Here is a 25,243-nt window from a genome sequence, read left to right as displayed (position 1 = left end):
ATTTACATTACTGGAAATGATCGAAGATCTGCGTAATAGCTAGAGACAAGTTTTAGTTATTCTTGGTTCCATAGTAACCTTAAGAGACATGACTCACCTCATTGTGTTGATGTTCTGAGCTTCATGTAACTTCCTTTATGGTTTGTGAAAGGTACTTCAGGAATGCCTTGGTGCCTTTGCCTTATGGTGGTATTTTATTTGTAGGTCAGCATTGGTTGTCCTGAGAGGATGGAACCAATCACAAAGATCTCTCACATCCCGCCCAGTCGCTGGGCCTTAGTCTGCTACCTGTGCAAAGTGAAGACAGGGGCTTGCATTCAGGTAAGTTTCCACGAGAAGTGGTGGAGTGAGCTAACACCAAATTGGCTGGACTTGACCTCCCAGGGAGAGCATCCTGTTAACTGAAAGGTTACTCAGGAAGTCTCCCACTCACTCCCAGGGCTCTGCCATTATGCAGACCATTTCTGGAACCTTTTGCGGGGTGGGGGGGATGTTGCCTCTGAACTCTTCAGCTTATTATTTTTGGTTTCCATAGGAGTAGCTAATTTCTATCCTTTGCTGTCAGGTTTGATGAATTAAGTGAGTTCTAAAGGAAAATGACACCATACTGGGTGAGAACAAGCCATCACTCTAAAACAGCCAGACTTGTGTTCTTGTTTAGCTCACCCATTGACTATGGATAGACTCTGCTTCCCTGTTGCTGGGTGAAGTGCAGCTCATTTTGGTAGGGAACTATGCCTCTGAATGGATAATTTCTGGTGGATAGGTTTGAAAGTCTTTCTCATAGGCACACTTATTGCATATGGTAGTTAGTGCAGCTAAAGTTTTCTGAGACATCTAGGGCACAGGAATTAAGCTGCTTGAAGTAAAAATAGTTAGTGCACCTAATAGCAGCAGTTGGGGGGTGGTAGGTAGATGGGACTGGGAGAGGCCAGTTATTTACAGCAGAAGCAGAAGGATTGACCCTTCCACTCTGCAGACCTCCTGCATAGAAGCTGCAGGCTGATTGGAGTTAGATTTGCCTGTTGACCTTCTTTCACAGAAAAGGAACCATGTGATATTATAGCTTACAGAGAGTGGCTCTAGGTCAGGGGTGTCAAACTCATTTTCACCGGGGGCCACATCAGCCTCACAGTTGCCTTCAAAGGGCCGAATGTCATTTCAGGACGGTATAAATGTAACTACTCCTTAACTAGGGGCAAGGAGCTTAGCACTGCCGCCAGGTAGAAACAAGGTGCCGGGCTGGATAAAACAAGGTGGGGGGCCGGATTCGGCCTGCAGGCCTTATGTTTGCTGCCTGTGCTCTAGGTGTTTCATGAGGTTCCTTGCTGTGTGGCTCATCTTACAGATTTCTTGCTCCACATCTGGGACCAGCCACTCCTCCAAGTAATGCTGGTTCTTTTACTGGGAAATGGTATTGAACAACCACAATCTGGACCCCAAAGGCCCTTTTAATTTTTTAGATTCATTTTTACATCTGACACAATTAGATATTTCATCTTGCTTTTTTAAACTTTTTCCTACTGATTTCATTTATTTTAACTACAACACTTTAGTGATTATAAAAGGAAAAAAAATTAAAGGAAAACTATTCCCACAGGGTCTGCTACCTTAACATATTGCCTGTTTATATTTTTCTAAGTTCTCTTGTGGTTGTTCCCCATATATGAGCCCCTTGAGGGCCAAGGTTGTGCAGCATTCTTCTGTGAATTTCCCCTAGCACGATGAAGAGTGCCTGCCCATTGTCAGTGCTCAGTTAGTGTTATTGAATAAATGTGTTGTATCATAGGTTAGTTTATAACATGCATTCTCCACACTAAGAAATAAAATATTTTCCATGTCTTCATGACTATTTAGTCATTTTGTAATAGCACATTGAATTTATATCCATTGATTAACTTATTTTTCTTATTGCAATACCTGCATTTTCCCCCTTATTTTTGCTAATTTAAAGGATGATTTTTTTTAATTTTTTTGTTATTCAATTACAGTTGTGTGCCTTTTCTCCCCATCCCTCCACCCCACCCCAGCCGAACCCCCCTCCCTCCCCCACCTCCACCCTCCCCCTTGATTTGGTCCATGTGTCCTTTAAAGTAGTTAAAGGATGATTTTTTTTTTTTTTTGCAATAATTTAGTAACTGGCAGCATGGCTTTGACCTTAGCAGACCTGAGTTTGCATTACAGCCCCACATTTCCATATTCTTCCCTGTTAAAGTTATTTATCTGTGAGTTTTATCTTTCCTAATAGACTGTAAGCTCAGACTGTTTCATCCTTAGATCCCCCACACCCACGACATGGCAAACAGACAATAAATACTAGATTAATGGACGGATGAAACATTCTGGAGTAGGTTTTTCACTCTCAGGGCAATGGTTCTTATTTTTATTACACTTAGAGTTTAGATTCTGCATTTTTTAAAGATCTTACCCAATTAAGAGTCTTAAAATTTTGATTATAAGGAGTTAAATTTATTCAACAAATATTTGATTGCCTAATTGTATACCAGACACTCACTGTTCTAGGCACTTTGGATTTATAAATGAACCAGCACCATGCAACTTACATTTTAGTTGAGAGAAATAGATAATATACAACAGATATTGAACAGCACATTAGAAGGTGGCAAGTGCTATGGAAAGGAAATATATGGAGTATCATAAGCAAACGATGAGTGTAGGGCAGTGAGCATGCATTGCAAGTTTAAATGGACTGGTCAGAGTAAGGCTTGTTGTAGAGGTAACATTTGAGCAGAGACTTGAAGGTGAGAAAATTATGCATGCATTTGGACTAAAAATGTTCCAGCTAGAGGGATCAACCAAAACAAAGCCCCTGAGGTAGGAGTGTGTCTAGCCTGTTTGAGTGACAGGAAAGAAGCCAATGAGACTGGAATGGAGTGTGCAGAAAGAGAAAATCAGAGAGATTACATGGGAACTTGATTGGTTGGGGCAGAAGTTCGAAATTTTTTTCTATAAATGGCCGGATAGTAAATATTGCAGCTCACACAGTCTCTGTCACAACTACTCAACTCTGCCACAAAGGCCACCATAGACAATACTTAAACAAATGAACATGGCTATGTTCCAATAAAATTTCATCTGTGGACTCTAAATTTTAATATTATTTTCATGCATCACGAAATAGTGTTTCTTTTTATTTTTTCCCTCTAACCATCCTTAGCTCCCATTCTTAGCTCGTGGCCACACAAAAACAGGCAGCTGGCTGCATTTGGTCTCTGGGACATAGTTTGCCAGCCCCTGCTGTAGGACTTTTCAGGGTCCATATAAGATCTTTTGATTTTACTCTGAGTTTAACCCAGGGGTGGGGGATGGGAATTGACAGGTTTTGAGCAGGCAAGTGACATGATTTGATTTATGTTTCTAAGGGATCATTATGTGGGATGATTTGATGTCTAAGATTTGCTTCAAAATAATATTGAGGACAGGGTAATATGGGGTTAAAAATAAAACAAGGTTGATTATACACTAATAATTACTGAAGCTGGATGATGGTTATATGGGATTTATTGCAATATTCTCTGTTATTATATAGGTTTTTAAATTTCCATAGTAAAAGGTTAAAGCAAAAATGGGCACTCTGGCCACTGTCTTTAGAATAGACTGTGAGAAGAGAAGGTTGGAAACAGGAAAAGCAATTAGGAGACTTTAACAGTTTAAAATAATCCTTGAGAGATGATGGTGACTTTGACCAGAGTGATAGCCCATAAGGCGGTGAAAAGTGGTTGGATGGTGTATGAATGTTGAAGGTAAAGCCAACAGGAGTGGCTATGGATCAGATATGAGGTGTAAGAGAAATATAAGAATTGGGGGTGCCTCCAGGTTTTTTGGCCCAAACAATGGGAAGGGTGAGGTTGCCATAAATCCAGGTTTAGAACAGATTTGGGGGAAAAGATAACGAGTTCAGTTTTAAACATTTATGTTTGAGGTGTCTATCACATATCCTAATAGAAATATTGAACTGGCAGGTGTCTATGTGAGTTTGGAGTTTGGGGAGAAGTTTAGGAATGAAGATACATACATGGGAGTCATTGGCATATAGATAGCTTTTGCCTGGACCCAGGGAGTGAGTGTTGATAGAATAGCACCAAGCACTGGGCCTTGAAGCATTCCAGCATTAAGAAGTCAAGGAGAGTAGGAAGAACTAAGCAGAAGAGACTGGGAAGAGCTGCCAGGGAGAAAAGAGGAAAACCAAGAGTCTGTAGTAACCTAGAAATTAAGGGGAAAAAGCATTTCTAGGAGAAAGAAAAGTTCAGTGGTGTAAAAATGGCGCTGAAGTAAGAAGAGGACTGACTATAAATAGACCCTGGAATTTAGCAATGTGATTATTGGTAATCTGGATGAGTAGTTTGGGGGGAGTGGTGATAGCAAAAGCTACATTGCCATGGGTCAGGACAAAGAAATGGAGTAGGAACAGTCCAACAAAGTGAGGGAAAGAGGTCTTTTCTTTAAGGTGGAAGAAATAACAAATATGTATGCATAGTTGTTAACATAGAATGGTGATTTTCAACTTTTTTTCATCTCATGGCACACATAAACCAACTACTAAAATTTTGCAGCACACCAAAAAATACATCTTTTGCCAATCTGACAAAAAATAAATATTAATTTTGATTAATTCACACCAGACAGCTATCGTCGTTTTGGCTATTGTCATTTTTTTATTTGACAATCTAGAGGAAAAGAGGTCAGTGCCCCTGACTAAATAGTCAGATGTTGCATGTTTTAAAAAATACTCGTGGCACACCCGTTGAAAATCACTGACACAGAACATAACAGTTGTGTATGCCAGGAAGTGTTCCAGTGAAGAGGAAAAACTACTGGAATGAGGTTTTTCAGTAGGTGAGAGATGGTTGGGGGAAGTGTGTAGTGCAGGGACAGCTTTAGGCAAAAAGCAGAGAGTTCTTCCCAGGTAACAAGCTTAAAGGCAGAGTGTGTAGGTACAGTATTAGGTAGATGTGCTGGTGGGAATCTGCAGAAGTGCTCTTGATTGTTTTAATTTCCTCAGTGAAAATAGGTGAAGTGACATCTCTCCTCAGACCTTGAAAACCCTTAAGGATGAGAGATCAGAAGCGCTGGTGGCTACTGTTGGTGCTAGTATTTAAGTACACAATGGCTGAAGTAGGTTTGTAGGCTGGCTCGAGTCATTTATGACATGGTTTCAGTAACCAAGTTTTGAGAAAATTGCTCCGATACACCTATTTGTCTGTTTATGGATTATTGGGGATTAAGAACAAAAACTTCTGAGGACATATGCACCAGGCCCTTGGTGTTCCAGGCAGGTAGCATCTGCTTTTGAGGAAGACGCACTATTTTCTTTTTTTCTGGGGGGGGGGGAATGACAAAATATTTCTTTAAAAAGGCAAGAAGCACCTTAATTCCTAAATCAGTCTCTGGTGTTCTTTTTCAAGATTTTTATTCCAACCTGTCTGATCCAATTCTCATCTCACAGAAATTTCCCTTCCTTGTTTCCCTCTAATGAAAGTATTTTAAAAAGTTGTTTCTTTTCTACAATTTCTGAAGAATATGTAGAAAATTATCCCTTTACCCCCTTTAAAAGTAAACAAACCACAGTGAGCTACCACTTCATACTCACTAGGGTGGTGATACTCAAGAAGTCAAACAATAACAATTATTGGCAAGAATGTGGAGAATTAGCCCTGGCTGGTGTGGTTTAGTGGATTGAGTGTCAGCCTACGAACCAAAGGGTCGCCAGTCAGGGCACATGCCTGGGTTGTGGGCCCAGTGCCTAGTAGGGGACACGTGAGAGGCAGCCACACATTGATGTTTCTCTCCCTCTTTCCCTCCCTCCCCATCTTTCTAAAAATAAATGAATAAAATATTTTTTAAAAAAGGAATGTGAAGAATTAGGACCTTCGTGCACTGCTGATAAGAATGTACAAAGTGTCCTGACTGGTGTGGCTCAGTTAGTTGGGCATTGTTCTGCGAGGTGAAAGGTCACCAGGTTGATTCCCAGTTAGAGCACATTCCTGGGTTGCAGGTTCAGTCCCCAGTCAGGGCATGTGCAAGAGGCAACTGATCTGTGTTTCTCACATTGATGTTTCTCTCCCTCTCTTCTTCCTTCCCTTGCCCTTTCTCTAAAAAATAAATAAATAAAATCTTTTAAAAAAAGAATGTAAAATGTGCAGCCACTGTTGAAGAGTCTGGAAGTTCCTTAAAAGGTTAGATATAGTGTTACCCTATGGTCCAACAGTTCTACTTATAAGTGTACGCCTGCAGTTCAAGGTCCCAAGACTACCCTCAGGTTCAGTCATTTACTAGAACTCAGAAAAGCCGTTACACTCATGGTTACAGTCTATTAGAGTGAAAGGATACAAATGAAAGTCAAAGGGAAGAGGCATATAGGGCAGGGTCCTGGAGAGACCAGGCATGGACATTCCCGTTTTTCTCTCCAGGTAAAATCTTGTGGACAGTGCTTATTTCTCCTAGCAATGATGTGTGGTAGTACACACAGAGTATTGCCAACCAGGGAAGCTCCCTCTTGCTGTTCAGAGATTAGGAGTTGGTCCAGTAGACATGGCTGACCACCCACATGGTCTCTCCAGAGATGAGGCTGATATCACATGGCCCAATTCCTCCACCGTGAATCTTGTTGTTAGCTTAGACTATCTGACATGCCTCAAAGGCCCTAGGTAATCAAAGACACTCTTATCAGGCAGGACACTCCAAGGATTTAGACATTACCTCTCCGGAGCTAGGGGCAAAGGATCAAATCTTTCTTTAGGCAAGGTTAATTCTTTACTGCATGTTACCAAAGAGAAGTGAAAAAGTATGCTCACACAAAAACTTGTGCACAAATGCTCATAAGAACATTATTTCAAGATAGCCAAAAAAGTGAAAACAACCCAAATGACCATCAACTTACAGATTAAAAAACATATGTGGTATATCCCTACAATAGAATATTATTTGGTCATAGTTTTAAAAGGATGAAACTATGATACATGTTACAACATAGATGAACCTTGAAAACATGCTAAGTTAAACAAGCCAGATGGAAATGGCTACATATTGTATGACTCTACTTATAAGAAATTCCCAGAAGAGACTTAGCTATAAAGACTCAAAGTGGATAAGTGGTTGTGCATGGCTGGGGCTGGGAATAGGGAGTGATTGCACATAGGCACAAGATTTATTTTGGGGGGTATTGAAAATGTAGTGAAATTACATAGTGGTGATGTTTGTACAAGTCTGTAAATATAGTGCAAGCCATTAAAATGTATACTTAAAATTGGTGAGTTTTATTATATGTAAATTATATCTCAATAAAGCTGGGGGTGGGGGTTCTCTCACCCAAGGACATTTTTCCATTGCTTTTAGAGAGACAGGAAGGGAGAGAGAGAAACATCGATTGGTTTCCTCCTATATGCACCCAGACTGGGGATTGCACACACCCAGACTGGGGATCGTATGCCCCCAGACCAGGATTGAGCCTGAAACCTAGGTATGTGCCCTGACCAGGAATCGAACCTGCCACCTTTCAATTATGGGATGGTGCTCCAACCACCTGAGCCACACTGACCAGGGCAAGCTGTTTTTTGTTAATGGGCATAATACTTCTCCTATCACTCTAAATAGTTACAGTAGAAAGAAATGAGATGTATACAGAGGCATTTTGTTTAATAGGATGTACCAAATACATGTATTGGGGGAAAAGTTAAATAGATTTTTGACTGGCACCAAAACTTGGTTGTCATTTTCTCATTTACCACCAAAATATATAGACCTCCAGCTATATAAATATCATAGAATTGCCTTTTTTGAAAGTAGATGGATTTCATGGCAGTTTCTTAGACATTCTATGTTTACTCTAAGTACCCAACTCTTATTTGTATATTTTATTTTGAGTAATTTATATTTATGTCTCTACAGTCTATAAATGTGACCTGAGAAAGATGATCTGTTTTTAGCTTCCTATTAATAATAGTTTTATGTCACACATTCACCCCCTTGAATAAAAAAAATCTTTTTTCTTTCTCTTCCTGTATTTTATCAGTTATTAAACAGCAAAAGAACATTTTGCCCAGTGCTTCTAATCTTTAGCTACAGAATGCCTTTTGCTCCTTGTTTTTTAAATGACTAGCTAGTTTCTTACCCAAGTGATGAGAAAAGGTACCCAGAAAAAAGTACATTTTGGGCTTTCATCATCCTCATTTTCATGAGGCTTTTCAAATACATAGAAGTTTTAAGGATAAAGATTTCAATGTAATTGAACAGACTTTCCCAACAAAGCTGTCCCACTGGGGTGGGTTGTCTTGGAAGTGAAGTTAAGTGGCTAAGATTACCACTTAATTGAAAAGTGGGAGGAGTTTAGAGAGGCATCAGGGAGGTGGAAAATGAGGTACTCTGGAGAGACTACAAGCAATAATAAATGTGATGCTGGATGAGATGATCTTAGAATTATATTCCATCCCTGGGACTCTTTATTCTATGATATTACTTTAAGCGGAATCTGTCCCAATAAAGCTTTGATGGTTGCCAGTATTCTCTTAGGTGTTGAATTTCTCAGTCTACTGAAGCAGAGGAATGCAGCAGTCATGAGCCAGATTCTCCATGCTCTGTCTGCCTGTGAGTCCTCAGTGTGTGTTACACAGTGTCACTTAACAAATATGTTGCATCTGGGAATGGCAGAACATTATAAACTTCATTTCAGACTGTCTAACCATACTGTCCAATAGAACTTTCTGCAGTGATGGAAATCTGTGCTTTCCAGTATGATTGGAATGTGACTAGCATGACCAAGGGATTGAATTTTTAATTGTGTGTGATTTTAATTAATTTAAATTTAAATAGCTGCTTTTGGCTAGTTGGCTACCATGTTGGACAGTACAGCTCTACAAGAACAATTTCAGTAAGTTAGGTTACGTAGATATTGGAGTGCCTGTGGCCTTTTTAGAACTAGTAGATGCTCTGGCAATAATTGACTTTTGGGGTTTTTTTCTTTCATTTGTTCAGAAGCATTTCTTGAGTACCTACTTGTTCAGTAGTTGATGGCAATGCATGATGAATGACACAGCTTCTGTCCTTAAGAGCTATGGCTGTGTATTTGACATTTATTATACTACAGGTACAGTGTGAAAAGTACCGTTATAGAAGCATACAATGACGTAATGTGGGAGACACAGAAAAGGCACAGCATGACTCTTTAGAGGGGCCAAAGAAGCCTACTCAGAAAGACTTAATGCTTGAGCTGAAACCTTAAAGAGGAGTTTGAAATTTTTTGGTTTTCAGTTTTTTGCCTCTGTTTCTGCTATTTTCTATAGTAGCAGATTTCCTAGGTTATTTATAAAGCCTCTGTCGTGACCAATTTAGACCAAACTTTCTCCCTATCTTTCCTTTGCTTCCTATGAGCTCTCACTTTAGGCTCAGGGATATAAGGCTCCCCTTTCTCCCCAGCCCTGCTTCTTTAACACATCTTTTCTTCCTGCAGTGCTCAGTGAAAAGCTGCACCATTGCCTTCCATGTCACCTGTGCCTTTGAGCACAGCCTAGAGATGAAGACCATCCTTGATGAAGGGGATGAAGTAAAGTTTAAGTCATTCTGCCTCAAGCACTGCCAAAACAGGCAGAAACTCGGGGAGGCCGAGTACTCCCTACACCGGTCTATAGAGCAGAGCCATGCCAAAAGCGAGAAAACCAGCCTGCGGGCACAGAAGCTTCGGGAGCTAGAAGAGGAGTTCTATACCCTGGTCAGTGTGGAAGATGTGGCCACAGAGCTCGGGCTGCCCAAACTAACTGTGGACTTTATCTATAACTACTGGAAACTGAAGCGGAAGAGTAACTTCAATAAGCCATTATTTCCTCCAAAGGAGGACGAAGAAAAAGGCCTAGTGCAGCCAAAAGTAGAAAGTATTCACACTCGCATGAGAATGTTTATGCATCTACGGCAAGACCTAGAGCGGGTAAGGTGAACAGTTGTGACTACTGTGTGGGTCTCAGTCTGCATAGAAATGGAGGTCCCCTTCCAGTTTTTTTTAAGCTTATTTATAGTGTGGGTTTCTGTGTCCGTATATTCTGATTTCACTGTGACCCCAGACATGGCACTCTAAATTTTGGCAGGTGCATTCAGGCAATTGGAGAGGTCTCACTTATATCCTCTATGAACTTAAATCTGAAATAAATTCTCATCTGGTCTACTTTTTATTCACTATTGAGCCTAAATTGGCTCAGTTATATTTTACTGACACACTTGTGAAGACTACAGGCTGAAGACAGAATGAATTTTGTTCAGGAAAGCACTAAATCAGAGTTTCTCAAACTCAGCATTACTGACATTTGTGCTGAATAGTTCTTTGTTGTGGGAGCCTCTCCTTTGTTTTAGAAGACACTATAAGACGTTTAGTAGCATCCCTGCTCTCTACCCACTAGATGGTAGTAGCAACCCCCTCCCATACCTAGTTGTAACAACCAAAAAAGTTTCCAGATTACCAAATGCCCCCTGGGGGTCAAAGTTGTTCTTAGCTGAGAACCTCTGCACCAAATAATTCCATTTAAAGAAGAGAAAATATATATATATATCAGCTGTCTACTAAATTGATACTACAGGGGTTCAACCATGTTAGACTCTGTTCACCCTAGAGACTTTTATAATCAAGTATAATTATAGACATGGCTTGGTTTTTTTTCTTTGCTACTAGAATTTGGAAGGAAACTAATAGAGTTGTCTCACTTTCAAATTTTAACTCAAATATATAGCACTTACTATGCAGAAGGACTGTTCCTAGCATTTTATAAATATTAACTCATTTCATCCTAACATGCCTATGAAGAAAGTGCTATCATTATCCCTACTTACAGATGAATAAATCAGGGTGCAGAAAGGTTGAGTAATTTGCCCAGGTGGGAGCATGAGAGAATGAGGATTCCACCCTTGTAACTGTGGAGACTTGGCTGAACTGAAACAGTGAGCAAAAAGCCACTTCTAGTCTCCCAGCAGACTTATCCTGCTGTTACAGCACTCATTGGAAAATTATACTGGATCCAGCATTGCCATCATTTACTCCAGGATCTATAATGAAGGCTGAAATGTTAAATCATCATTCGGTCTTCCCAGCCTGGGTGTGCAGATAAATGTTGAGCCCAGGACACCATTGGGAGAGTAGGCTTCAGGAGGTGGTTTTGGAGGATTTTGCTTGTGCTGCTGATTGACATGGGAACCATGATCCCATGACTAACCATGCTGAATTCCTGTGGAGTGGATATCATGCAGCTTTTGGGGTCCATCTTTTTCTTACCATCCACCTGACTTTAATTGTCTAAATTTTAGCTAAACAATTTTAATTGTCAGATTTGCATAACATGACAAAAACTTCTTTGCTGGTTGGGCTTTCAGGTCCGAAATCTGTGCTACATGATAAGCAGGCGAGAGAAGCTGAAGCTGTCCCAGAACAAACTACAGGAACAAATCTTTGGTTTGCAAGTCAAGCTTCTTAACCAGGAAATGGCTGAAGGTATTCTAGAAAATGCATAGATTCTGGTTATGTCCTCTTTGATCTATTTAAATTTTATGTCAGTTGTTTCACTTAAAATCTTTTAAAATTTTTTTCCAGTGTCTCATTTGCTCTAGTCCAAACCTGATGTAACATGGCCCATTTAACTGTCAACCCGTGAGACAAGAAATCCCTGGATGGGGTTGGGGGAGTTGCAGGTCTAGGGCAGGTAATCTAGGTCCCAAACAGGTATTATGGGCCAGGAGTTGGAGCCATGAAATTACTCAATAATAATCAGATTCATTTAGAAATCAAGAGGACAGTATCTAATCTTAGTCTCCAGAAAATATCTTATTCCAGAGTTAGTCATCATAACAGTAGTCTGTTAAACCTTAGCCAGAGGTTAGGAGATTTGGGTTCTAGCTCTTTTATTCATTCACTAATACAGGGGTGGCAAAAGTAGGTTAATAATAATAAGTAATACAATAATTAATAAATAATAATACAAGAATAAACTCTTTTGCATATTTACAACTGTAAACCTAATTTTGCCCACCGTGTATTTGTTGAGCATCTACTGTAGACTAAGAACTGAGCTAGAAGGTAAAGTAATCAGCGAGACAGAACCCCTGCCTACAGGAATGCTGCCCGTTAGTGAGAGAGACCAGTGAGCATAATTACCGTGCCCTAAACATGGGGATTTTGGCTAGAATGATGAGTCATGTTCAGTAACATTTGTGATGTCCCTGTGCCTCATTTAACACAGAAGTTGGTGGCAGAGCTCAGGGGTCACTGAGCAGGGTGTGCAGAATCCAATTTCTGCCAAGGGCCAGCCGTAGAGCAAGAGAGACACCCAGAAATGGGGTGTCAGGTAGGCATCAAAGGCTCTGGGGTATTTTTGAGTATTATGGGTCACAGCAGAATGGTGTATCAGGAGGCAGTAGAGCTGCTTAGCCACAAAAGTACTATGACAGACAAGACAAGAAGCCCAAAAGACAGCAGGGAGGAGCCCCAGCATGCTATTGGCCCCTAGACCACATGGCTTCTGATTGGGGGGGCAGTCCCATAACTGCTTGGGGTATCAGCAAGTGGCAGCCTCTGGAAGAGAAGAGGGCTGTGAGTGTTCAACATGAACCCTTAGGGAACAAATTCTGCCCACTGAGGCACCTAATAGCTGCCCTCTCTATATGTCATTTTTGTGAGGCTACATTAAGATGGTAATAGGCAAACTTCAAGACCATGTGCAAGGAGGAGTTGTTTGGTAGTGCTCTTTTAATTTCAGAGCACTCAAAATCATAGAAAGAGGAATACTTGTTCTAAATATGACTGTAGAGTGACATAGCCAGGTAACTGGTTGCCAATACTCCCCAAGCTAAGCTTACTGCAGGCCATTGGCAGAAATTGCTTGATTCCTTTCTGCCACCCTTGCCACTACAAAACTTGCCTCATACCTCCCTGAAGGTCATTCACGGTGAGGAAATCTTTTTAGGTTAAGGACATAATAGTAATGGGAACCACACTACCACTTCTATTAATGCCAGGTTAAAACCCATACTCACATACTCTTCACTCACCAAAGCCTGTGGTGTGTGCCTGAGGGTTTGTGTTTGATTTACTTCAGGACAGCCAGGAGAGATTAGAGAGTAGGTTCTAAAATACCTACATTTAAGGCACATCCTAAGTGCTATACAGTACCCAGAGACATGCATACACATACAGACACAAATAGGGAGACTGACTGTGTGTCATTGCTAGTGACATTCTTTTCAGAAATGGAAGGGAGGGACAGAAATGGGGATGTAAGAGGCAGTATACTAGTCTTTGTGATCATTTTACAGATGGGAAGGACAGGGGTGACAAGGTTGGGAGTCACACAGCAAACACCAATTCAGCTCACTCTAGCTGCTGTATACATGATGTACATACATATGAAAGATAGGTTCTTGTTAGACATTTGGAAGAGTGGGTATGCAGACTCACTCTGCCATAAGCACGTATGCTGTTATTTAAATCATTTGTTAAAATGAATCTTTCTTTTTGATACCAGAACCTCCTTTGTCAAGTGGACCAGATAACTCATCTCAACCACCACCAAGAATTACCTTAAAGTTAAAAATGCCCAGAATAACCCTGGAAGACTGCGGAAACAGTTCCACAGAGTCTGGTCATGGACCCTTTTCTCCTGACAGCAACTCCCCTGTTCCCAATACAGGGAGCATGCAAGTGCCTCAGGAATCATTAGAAATGAGAATGAAGTCCTATCCAAGGTACCCATTAGAGAGTAAGAATAACCGTTTGCTGGCAGGTCTGGGCCTTTCTAGGAGTGAACCAAAAGATCCTAGTCCTGCTCAGACAACTCCATCTCCAGAGTTCTATCAAGGGCAGTCACTGGGAAAACCTCCGGTCCTTCAGGCTGCCATGCATGGACAGTCCTTAATTGGGAATGGGAAAAGTCAGCCTGTCTCCAAGTGTGTCAAATCCAATGGCCTGGAGGGCCGCTGGTCTGTGGATATCAACCCAATAGACAGCTCCAGTGAGATATTACGTGGCCAGGAGTCCATGCTCAGCTCCCACTTGGCCAGTCAGGGCAGCTTTAGAAAACCTACCGTGGAACACTTCAGGAGGTCTTTTAAGGAGTCCTCCAACAGGCGGGGGAGGACCACAGAGGGCCTCCAGTGCTATGGGAAGCAAACCAAGAATGTTAACCCCAAGGAGCAGCTCTGGGGCAAGCAGCTTGTCAGGCGTTCTGCAGGGAAAGCTCCATATCAGGAAAACGATGGGTATTGCCCAGATTTGGAGCTCAGTGATTCAGAAGCAGAAAGTGAGGGGAATAAAGAGAAAGTCAGGGTAAGGAGAGACAGCTCAGACAGGGAAAATCCTGCTCATGACTCTAGACGGGATTGCCATGGTAAAAGCAAGACATATCCCCTCTCCCACAGTTCAATGCAAAGGTGATTAACAACTTCCAAGAATAACGCAATATTTGCCTTTGCCTCATATACTGTGGAAAACACCGGAAGGATCCTGGCATATGTTGGGGAGGAATTTTGGTGAAAAGAATAAAACATTTCCACAGTAAATTGGCTTGCAGTTTCTGAACCCGTTTCAAGCCTAGTTTTCACAAGCACATTACAAGAATTGCAGATTGTCCAAAAGTTTTTGGTTTTGGTTTTGGTTTTGGTTTTTTCCAGAGACTATTGAGGACAGCTGGGCCCAGAGTATTTGTTCAGTAAATACTGCAGGGCAGCTTCCAGTTATATTAACACAGTGATGTGCATATGTATAAGAATCCTTGCATTATTGATGGATTTGCGAGACCATGATTATCAGACACTAAAACTACTTATCTTTTGAAACTACAGCATGTGACTCCTAGAGCTCCATCTGTAGGAAGTTTTTAACTCCACTGGTATCTGGAAACCCTCCTCAGGGAAAGACCAGGGACCAACATCTCAGATACTGTCAAACTCACTACCCTCTTTGTTTGCTCTGCACAAGGTTGAGTTCCTTTCAGAGGATCTTAATTTACCAATTCAATACTACTAATGCTTCTGAGTGTCCAGTGCCTGTTCCTAGACTTGCTTGTTGGGACGCACTTGTAACTATTTCACCCAGCTAACAAGCATAAAAGGCTAACTTGTGGATAGTGTTTACAAAAGTACTACTTCCAAGGAAAATGCTCTGATTCTCTCAGTTGTGGACATTTGTGAAGGATCCCAGAGCCTTTCCCAAAGTAAGACCATTTCTGGGGAATTTTTACCAGGTCAGGGTTTTTGTGTTATTGTTTTCAAATAAGTTTGACTTAAATAAGTTTGGCTGACAGTTTTTGTATACCTGCTTTAATGTTTATAAAAATTTTATTGAGGTATAATTAAAATATAATAAAGTGCACAGAGGTTAAGTATTCTTACCTGCTTTAATTTTGAAACAGATTTTTATTGTCAAACAGAATTTGAAAGCATGTGTTTAACACATGGATATAATTTAGCTTTGTACCAACTTTGAATCTGAAGCAATTTTCCAAACAAAAAGGCTGGAGCCGTTTTTCAGAAGTTGCTTACACACTGTTCCCAAACTATCAGCCTTGATTCATTCCTGGGAGGAAGAGAATGATTACATTTGGGGGTGGGATAAACATGTCTGCTTCCCATTTAAAGAAAGGAAAAACATTACAGTTTTTAAAATGTGAAGCCAACTATAATTCCTCCTCTCTTTTCTTCTTAGCCTTAAGTTAATATTCTCTTTTTTTCTAGTTTGGGAAAGTATAGTGGGAATTTTCAGACAAAAGAGGCCATTTTAGAGTCTTAAAGTTGCTTACCGGTAAAACAGTCCAGCTGCAGTAGATGCCAGTCAGTAAAAGCAGGGGCCCCTCCCTATGGGAAACTCAAGTTTCCTCTCCCCACTTTTGTTCTTATAGCCTTGTTAATGGATTTCTTTGCTTTTGTTTTTGCCTCCTGTTCTGAAAATTTCTGTATTTTGCCTATCATTTGGCCACACCTTCAACAAGTTTCCTTTATGCCTGTGTACTAGTATGAACATGCTCTAGCATGTGTGCGAGGTGTCCTATATTTTGTTTGAATGGAAAAAGCTATGAGTTATCCAAAGGAGAAATAGAATTTCTCCTATTTATGCACTAGATTTCTGTGATTTTTTTGTAGTTCCCCTGGGGTAGATATTAATTTGACACTTTCAGGGCAATGAAATGATAGTGGAGCTATGTTATAAACTCCTTCTGTTACAGGGCAGTATAGCAGCCTATGTCCCATAATGCCTTCCAATTATGAGTGAATGGGAAGAAAAGCAAACATTGAAAAAGTGCTTCAGCCAAAATTCTATATGGAATGCCATTGGAAGAGTATGGACTAAAATAATTTCAGTCAGGGAAATATATTTGTAATATTTTTACAGGATTTTCCTAGGCAAATGAAGCAGCCTTCAGTTGTATAAATTTCAATTGCCCCAAAATGTATTTGCTACATTTTGCTGTTGTTTGAAGTATTACCTCTTAACCTTCTTTGTTAATTTTTTTCATTTTGTCTTATATAGTCCAGTTTTCCAAGATAAACTCAGTCTTTTTTCAAATGTCACCTTTTTACCAATACTTTTTCATTAAATTATGAAAACTGCTAACTGCTGTCATTGTGGTAATTTTTTATTTGGGCATATGGGTTTTAGAAAATCTTACATATATGCTTTTTATATTTAAAAAAATCTCTTTCATGCCCTGTCCAGTGTGGTTTAGTTGGTTGGAGCATCATCCCATAAACCAAAAGGTCGTGGGTTCGATTCTGATCAGGGCACATACCTAGGTTGCGGGTTTGGTCCCCAGTTGGGGAGCATGCAAGAGGCAACCAATTGATATTTCTCTGTCACGTAGATGTCTCTTTCCCTCTTGCTCTCCCTCCCCTCCTCTCTCTCTAAAATCAGTGAGCATGTCCTCGGTGAGGATGAAATAAAAAGAAAAAAAATCTTATTCATTAAACAAAACAGATGGTGTGGGGGAAGGAAGGAGGAGGAGGAATTGAATGTTTAGAAGCACAAATTCATGATTAATGTCAATACCAGGAACCAAAGACAATTCTGAGGACTTGAGCTCTACCAGAAATCATAGGTTCATTGGGCCGATAAGACAAAACCTTAGGATCATCATTTTAAAAATCACCAGGGAAATGGATCCTATCTACAGTCACAAAGTTCAGGAGGCTTAAGTCAGGCAAATACACATCTTTACAACATTCATTCTATTTGGAGTCATGTGAGTATATTAATGTTATAGGGGTCATGTAGTATTATGGGGGGACTTTGAGGACATTATAAACATTTTCATTATGTTTGATAAATGTACTTACTAAAGATCATTTGATAAATCAGTAGTGAAAATAGTAAAAACATAAGGTGGTTTCTTTCCCCCTTTCTCCCTCAGTCCCTTCCCCTCTCCTTTATGTATAACTTTTGATTCAATAAATCATTAGGTAAAATGCCAGACAACTGATACTACAAATATATCCTGTTATGGCCAACTACAGCTTTGGTTTTATACTAATGTCTGTATTTTCTTTACGTTGAAGAAACTTTTAAACTCAGAGGATGTACAATCCTGGGTTTTTTTCCCCTATAGGACTATATAGTGCTCAGCATTGTTTTTATTTTTTGTTTCATTTTTTTAATTTTATTGGGGTTTTTTTTGAATTGTTAAAAAACTTTTAATAATATTTTTTGCTCTATATAAAAGTGTAAAATATATATAAGTATACAAAGACAAATATTCCTACAATAAGAAATTATATTTGCAATTGCTAATAAAGGAGGTGCTCCTTTCTGATACTATGTCAGGGATATTTTTCAATAGATACATCTGATGTTTTATAATTTTAACCTTTTTTTCACATAACATTATATCATACATAATTTTATATGTCATTGAGATATCATAAATATTCTTCTGTAATGGAAAAGTCACATTCTTCATTGTTTTTTGTTTTTTTGTTTTTTTTAAATATATTTATTGATTATGCTATTACAGTTGTCCCATTTCCCCCCCCACTCCACTCCATCCTGCCCACCCCCCTCCGTCCCACATTCCCCCCCTATAGTTCATGTCCATAGGTCATACTTATAAGTTCTTTGGCTTCTACATTTCCTACACTATTTTTACTCTCCCCCTGTCTATTTTCCACCTATCATCTATGCTACTTATTCTCTGTACCTTTCCCCCCCTCTCCCCCTCCCACTCCCTTAATGACAACCCTCATGTTCTAGTTGTTTGCCTAGTTTGCTCTCGTTTTTGTTTTATGTGTGGCTGTTAATAACTGTGAGTTTGCTGTCATTTTTACTGTTCCTATTTTTGATCTTCTTTTTCTTAGGTAACTCCCTTTAACATTTCATATAATAAGGGCTTGGTGATGATGAACTTCTTTAACTTGACCTTATCTGAGAAGCACTTTATCTTCCCTTCCATTCTAAGTGATAGCTTTGCTGGATACAGTAATCTTGGATGTAGGTCCTTGCGTTTAATCTTGGGTAATGTAATTATGATGTGCCTTGGCGTGTTCCTCCTTGGGTCCAGCTTCTTTGGGACTCTCTGAGCTTCCTGGACTTCCCGGAAGTCTATTTCCTTTGCCAGATTAGGGAAGTTCTCCTTCATTATTTGTTCAAATAAGTTTTCAATTTTTTGTTCTTCCTCTTCTCCTTCTGGCACCCCTATAATTCGGATGTTGGAACGATTCAAGGCGTCCGGGAGGTTCCTAAGCCTCTCCCCATTTTTCAAGTTCTTGTTTCTTCATTCTTTTCTGGTTGGATGTTTGTTTCTTCCTTCTGGTCCACACCATTGATTTGAGTCCCAGTTTCCTTCTCATCACTATTGGTTCCCTGTACATTTTCCTTTGTTTCTGTTAGCATAGGCTTCATTTTTTCATCTGTTTTACGAATAGATTCAACCAAGTCTGTGAGCATATTGATAACCAGTGCTTTGAACTGTGCATCTGATAGGTTGGCTATCTCTTCCTCGCTTAGTTGTATTTTTTCTGGAGCTTTGAAGTGTTCTGTCATTTGGGCCTTTTTTTTTTTTTTGTCTTGGTGCGTCTGTTACTTTAAGGGGCGGAGCCTTAGGTGTTCACTGGGGCAGGGTAATGCTGGTCGCAGCGCTGTGACGCTGTACGTGGGGGAGGGGCCGAGTGGGAGCAATGGCGCCCGCCTCACTCTCCTCCGGCTTTCAATCTTTCACTCTGCTACCCACAATCAAACTGGGCCACTCTGGTGCTGGTTCCCGAGTAAGTGGGCCTGTGCACACTCTAGGCCCCTGTGGGTCTCTCCAACAACCTCTCCCGTGAGGCTGGGAGTCTCTCCTGCTGCTGCCCCAACCCCCACAGGCGTTTTCAATCAAAGGTTTGAGGCTTTATTTCCCTGAGCTGGAGCCCTGGGTTATGCGGTCTGCTTCGCTCCCCGCCGTTCGTCTGGTTTATCGGTGGGCGAATGTGGTGCCGCGGGGTGCTACCCGCTGCTCTGCCTGCCCCGTTCTCCGCCATTCTGAGTCCGGCCCTCTGGGTTTATCTGTGCAAATAAGGGGCCGCAGGGTCTGCTAGCGCTCAGACTGCCTGCGCCATTTGTCCCACACTCTGCCAGTCTCAGTCCCGCCACAGCCACTCGAGTCCTCTCCACCCCGGTGCCCGTCTCCGCCCCTCCTACCAATCTGGATGAATGTTTATTTTCTATTTCCTTGGTGTTGGTCCCCCTTGCTGTTCGATTCTCTGTCAGTTCTGGTTGTGTGAGGAGGCGCAGTGTGTCTACCTACGCCGCCATCTTGGTTCCCATTCAATTTGATTGTTTTTTTATTGATGTTCAAGTACAGTTGTCTCCATTTTCTCCCCACCACTCCCCCATACCCATCCCCACCTCCCATCCTCGGCCCTACCCTCTTTGGCTTCATCTGTGTGTCCTTTATGTGTGCTGTGGTGCATTTACACAATGGAACACTACACAGCAGAGCGAAAGAAGGGGCTCCTACCCTTCGTGGCAGTGTGGATGGAACTGGAGAGCATTATGCTAAGTGAAACAAGCCAGGCAGTGAAAAACAAATACCATATGAGCTCAGCATTGCTTTTAAAAAAGGAAGAACAGGCCAAAATGGAGTCACTTTTGCTAAGTTACATCACCAAACCAAAAGTTAAGAATTAACCTAATTGCATTTTCAACCTCTCCCAGACTGTAATTCCCTGGTCAGCAGTAGTTAGGTAATCCGTCTGATAAGACCCCCTGCCTTCCCCTAAGGGAAGGTGATCTAGCCTGAAACAATCCACTTTTTATACTTCTTAGTCCCATCCTCCTTCTGCCTATAAAAACCTTCCATTTTGTACAACTCATCTGAGTGCCCTTTAGTTGATAGATGGGATGCTGCCCAATTCATGAGTTGCTTAATAAAACCAATTAGATTTTCCAATTTTGTTCTTTAACAGCATGATTGCTGACTCTTAAGAATTGAGAAAAAATACATGATAGGAGTAAAACCTCATTTAGCACTGAATAACTTTCATGCAATATTTCCCCCAAAATCTCTTACACCAAATGTTTATTAGATTTTCACAACCTTAATTCAACTATTTTCAACTTTTATGGAAAGATATTTGTATTATTTTTTAAAACAATTTTTAGTTAATAAATAAAGGCCTATCCTGAGGCTGTCACTCTTACACAGGGAACTCTGTGAGGCTCGATCCAGCACTGTTAAAGGAGGCTTCTGTGAATTCAGTTAATTTTACTTCATGGATTGGAACAAATTGCATGACCTGAAGTCTAGAGAACAATTGTCTTTGAAATGAGTCTGGTGATAGAGACTCCAATCCAAGGCTGGTGTCTGCTGCTCTCTCTGGCCACTGATGAATTGGATCCGTTAACCATCTTGATAAATTCTCAGAGTGTCCATCATGTCTCATCTTGTTAAGGGGAATTTGGGTGTGAGCATTCTAGCCTCAAGGCATAGACACCCCAAGCTTTAATTTCCTTCCCTTCCCCTCACTACTCCTACCCAACCTTATTTCGCTTATTTTTACTGAATGTCAGAAACCATTTTCAGAAACACCTTTTGGTCAGCATTACTTTCTAAAGTGTTGCCACAGTGGAATGAAGCTGCTTCTATAAATCACACATGGAAATGGGTCTCATTTTATAATCATTTCCCACAAGATGAAAATAACTTCATGCTAAGAATTGCCAACATTTGGAAAATTGTAATCTCACTGAGTTAATCACCTCAGCCTCTAAAAAGAAAGATACTTCAGGGTAGGCGCTTACATTTTCAATCTTTCAACTGCTTAGGGAAGCGAATATTCCATACTTTCCCTGCTTCAGATAAGCCTTGCACATGTACTGGGGTTCTGGTAACAGACTTTCCTTCTTTCCATTCTAACTTTTCCTCTTCACTTTTCCAGGACAGGATCTCTGGTTAGTTCTGTCCCCCTCCCTCCAGCTCTGCAAACAGGTGGCTATGGGAGTAAAACCAATGATTGTGTTCACAAGGCTGTTTTCGGCTGTGTGCAGTACTGTGGCCACTCATCAGTCTTCTCAGTCACATTTGCCCACACAGACAACAATAAACAAACAGGGCTCTCTGCATCCTTGGGTCAGAATTTGTGCCGATGTCCTTGTTCCCCAGTCCTTGAAGATGGACTGAGAACTACACTAGCAAAGATAGTTGTTCAAGGCCCCACACCGAGTATATGGCAGGATCAGCACTAAAAACTGAGCTTGCTTGACTCCTGTGCCCCAAGCCTTCTCTAAATGTTCCTACTCAGCTTGTTTGTGAAGAAGGCAACCAGAGTTGGGGTTTAATCATCTGAGTTATGTACCGCTTGATGTTTTCCATCCTGGACAGAGATGACTGGACCAGAATTAGTCATCTGACACAAGAGCAGTTTGGAGGCTCACATTCAAAGAACGAGAAAACACAAATCTGGACAGAACAGTCCTCACAATGAAACTAGGACTTGGTGGACTTGCCTTCTACATAGCTAGTCTAACCTGCAACTGAGTGTAGTAAGCTAAGTAATCCCCAGCCCCGCCCCTCAAAAAGATGTCCACATCTTAATCGTGGGAACCTACAAATATGTTACCTTGTGTGGTAAAAGGGACTTTGCAGATGTAATTAAGGTTAAGAAACTGAGATGGGGAGAGTAGCCTTGATTATCCAGGTGGGCCCAACCAATATAATCACAGGTTTACTTAGGGAGGCAGGAGGATCAGTGTCATTAATAGTGGAAGGTGTGACAAAGCAAGAGGTTGGAGTGATGCTAAGAAGGGCATGAACTGAGGAATGCAGGTGGCATCTAGAAACTGAAAAAGTCAAGAATCCTAATTTTCTAAAGTCTCCAGAAGGAACCCAGCCATGCTTACACCATGATTTTACACTTCTGACTTCCAAAACTATAAAGGAATAAAATTGTTTTAAGCCATTAAATTTATGGTAATTTATTACAGGAGAAATAGGAAACTAATACACTAGGCACAGAGCAAGTATTCCTTGCCCTTTAAGAGGAACATTCCTCCCCAAAGGGCCCGCCTGGGCTACCACTGACCGCTAGGATGGTCCTGTGCTTTCTGTCTTAGTTGAAACACTTTCTTAAAGTAGAAAAATAAGGTGTTTTTCAATCAGTTATATCCTCCCTTGTAGAAATTAGTTTTCTCTTTCCTGCCCTTCATATTTTTTCCAAGGTACCTTTCATACTTCTCAGGTAGCCTTGGATAATCCTCCATGGGCCTGCTTGATCCACTATGGCTGGATCTGGCACTGCCTGGGGAGTTGCCATAGTTTTGGATATCCCTGTTGTCTGAAAAAACTGTCCTAGGGAAGTAGAAATAATTCTCAGAGTGTTAACTCCATTGGGAAAAGGTAATAGAAGGCAGGTGGAGCTCACAATGAGGAATGATGCTCTATCAGAGCCTCCTACAAGGAAGCGGGTAGCTTGGAGTTAGAGAGTTCTTGAAGATCCCGGCACCTGAGCAGAGCTTGGGGATTAAAGAATGCAATTTTATGCTGCCTGTAAGAAACCTACTTTTATTTTTTTAAATACAATTTCCATTTTATTTTTTTCCAGAGAACTTTTCTTCAGTCTTTAGGGACTTAGCTCCTTACATGGGCTGTGGTGGAGGTCGTGGAGCAGCACCTGCAGGTCTGAATCCAGGTGGAGGTCCTTCTGGGCTTCACGAGAATGATTCTTGACTACCTTGCTGTGAATGGCACAACTCACACAGTAATGTAGTTTCACTTACAGCTTGGGAAGCACACAGCAAGGACACTCACTTCGCAAATGTCCCTGACAGCTTTGGCCCTACTATGAGTCAAATGATGAAGTTCTTAATGGCTTTGTCCTTGGGCACTCAGCGGATGCAGATGGTACAGTGAATAGGCTGCACATGGCCTCCACTGTTCCTTCTTTTCTTGGTCATCTTGGAAGTGAGGACCAGAGAAAGGAAGAAACCTACTTTTAAATATAAAAACAAAGTAAGTTAAAAGGAACACGATGGAAAAAGATACTATGCTAACATGAAACAAAAGAAAGCTGGAGTGACTATATTAATATACAAGGGCAGATTCATTAAGAGGACACAAAAGTCCTAAAAGGTTTATGGATCTAATAACATCAAAATACATTAAGTAAAAGCTGATAGAACTGCAAGGAGATATGGACAAATCTACAGTAATAGTTCATGTCTATAATTAAAAGAACAAGTACACAGAAAATCAGTAAGGATCTAGAAGATTCAAACAAAATTATCAACCACCTAAATTTTCATTTTTTTATTGTTGTTCAATTAGAGTTGTCCCCCTTTTCCCCCATTACTCTCCCCTGCCCTGCCCACTGCCCCTCCCAAATTCAGTCCTCCCCTCGCCGTTATCCTTGTCCATGGGTCCTTTATACATGTTCCTTGACTTCCCGCTTCCCCCTCTCCCCCATTATCCCCACCGCCCCTCCCCTCTGGTCACTGTCAGTTCTTTATTTCCATGGGTCTGGTTCTACTTTGCTTGCTTGTTTGTTTTGTTGATTAGGTTCCACTTTATAGGTGAGATCATGTGGTATTTCTCCTTCACTTCCTTGTTTATTTCACTTAGCATAATACTCTCCAGCTCCATACATGCTGTCGCAAAAGGTAGGAGCTCCTTCTTTCTTTCTGCTGCATAATATTCCATTGTGTAAATGTACCAGAGTATTTTGATCCACTCATTTACTGATTGGCACTTAGGCTGTTTTCAGAACTTGGCTATTGTAAATAACACTGCCAAGAACATTGGGGTGCATTGGTTCATTTAAATTGGTGTTTCAGGATTCTTAGGGTATAATCCCAGAGGTGGAATTGCTGGGTCAAAAGGCAGTTCCATTTTTAGTTTTTTGAGGAAATTCCATACTGTTTTCCACAGTGGTTGCAACCAGTCTGCATTCCCACCAACAGTGCATGAGGGTTCCCTTTCCTCCACAACCTCACCAGCACTTGTTTGCTGATTTGTTTATGATGGCCATTCTGACTGGTGTGAAGTTGTATCTCATTGTGGTTTTCATTTGCATCTCTCTGATGGCTAGTGATGCTGAGCATCCTTTCATATGTCTCTGGGCCCTCTGTATGTCCTCCTTGGAGAAGTCTCTGTTCAAGTCCTTTGCCCATTTTTTAATTAGATTGTCTTCCTGGTGTAGAGTTGTGTAAGTTCATTATATATTTTGGAGATCAAACCCTTGTCTAGGGTATCACTCGCAAATATATTTTCCCATATGGTTGGTTCCATTTCCATCTTGCTAATGTTTTCTTTAGCTGTGCAGAAGCTTTTTAATTTGATGTAGTCCCATTTGTTTATTCTTTCCTTTATATCCCTTGCTCTAGGGGGACATATTGGTGAAAATATTGTTGTGTGGAATACCTGAAATTTTCCTGCCTATGTTCTCTTCCAGGACTTTTATGATGTCACGACTTATATTTAACTCTTTTATCTATCCTAAATTTATTTTTGTGTATGGTGTAAGTTGGTGGTCAAGTTTCATTTTTTTGCATATACCTGTCCAGATATCCCAACACCATTTGTTGAAGAGGCTATTTTTACTACATTTTATGCTTCCACCCCCTTTGTCAAATACTAATTGACCATAGGGACATGGGTTTATTTCTTGGCTCCCTATTCTGTTTCATTGATCTATGTGTCTGTTCTTATGCCAGTACCAGACTGTTTGGATTACAGTCGCCTTGTAATATAGTTTGATATCAGGTATTGTGATCCCTCCTAATTTGTTCTTCTATCTCAAA

General features: G+C 40.8%; 1 protein-coding gene and 1 pseudogene across 9 annotated transcripts in view; one reads left to right on the top strand and one right to left on the bottom strand.

Moving 5' to 3' along the window:
• The window catches only part of JADE3 (jade family PHD finger 3), a 135,368-nt gene extending 120,824 nt beyond the window's left edge, over positions 1-14,544 (top strand). For all 9 annotated transcript variants that reach the window (XM_045187542.2, XM_024580071.3, XM_053917184.2 and 6 more), the window contains 4 exons: positions 205-321; positions 9,467-9,937; positions 11,368-11,485; positions 13,512-14,544. In XM_045187542.2, the coding sequence (XP_045043477.1) occupies positions 205-321; positions 9,467-9,937; positions 11,368-11,485; positions 13,512-14,419 (1,614 nt within the window). In that variant the 3' untranslated portion in view covers positions 14,420-14,544. The remainder of the gene's footprint in view (positions 1-204; positions 322-9,466; positions 9,938-11,367; positions 11,486-13,511) is intronic.
• An 8,539-nt stretch (positions 14,545-23,083) lies between these two features.
• LOC112322504 (small ribosomal subunit protein eS26 pseudogene) lies at positions 23,084-23,401 on the bottom strand (annotated as a pseudogene).
• Between the last annotated feature and the right edge of the window lie 1,842 nt (positions 23,402-25,243).

Source organism: Desmodus rotundus, chromosome X, assembly GCF_022682495.2.
Source record: "Desmodus rotundus isolate HL8 chromosome X, HLdesRot8A.1, whole genome shotgun sequence".
NCBI lineage: Eukaryota > Metazoa > Chordata > Mammalia > Chiroptera > Phyllostomidae > Desmodus > Desmodus rotundus.
This window is presented reverse-complemented; position numbering and strand designations above follow the sequence as displayed.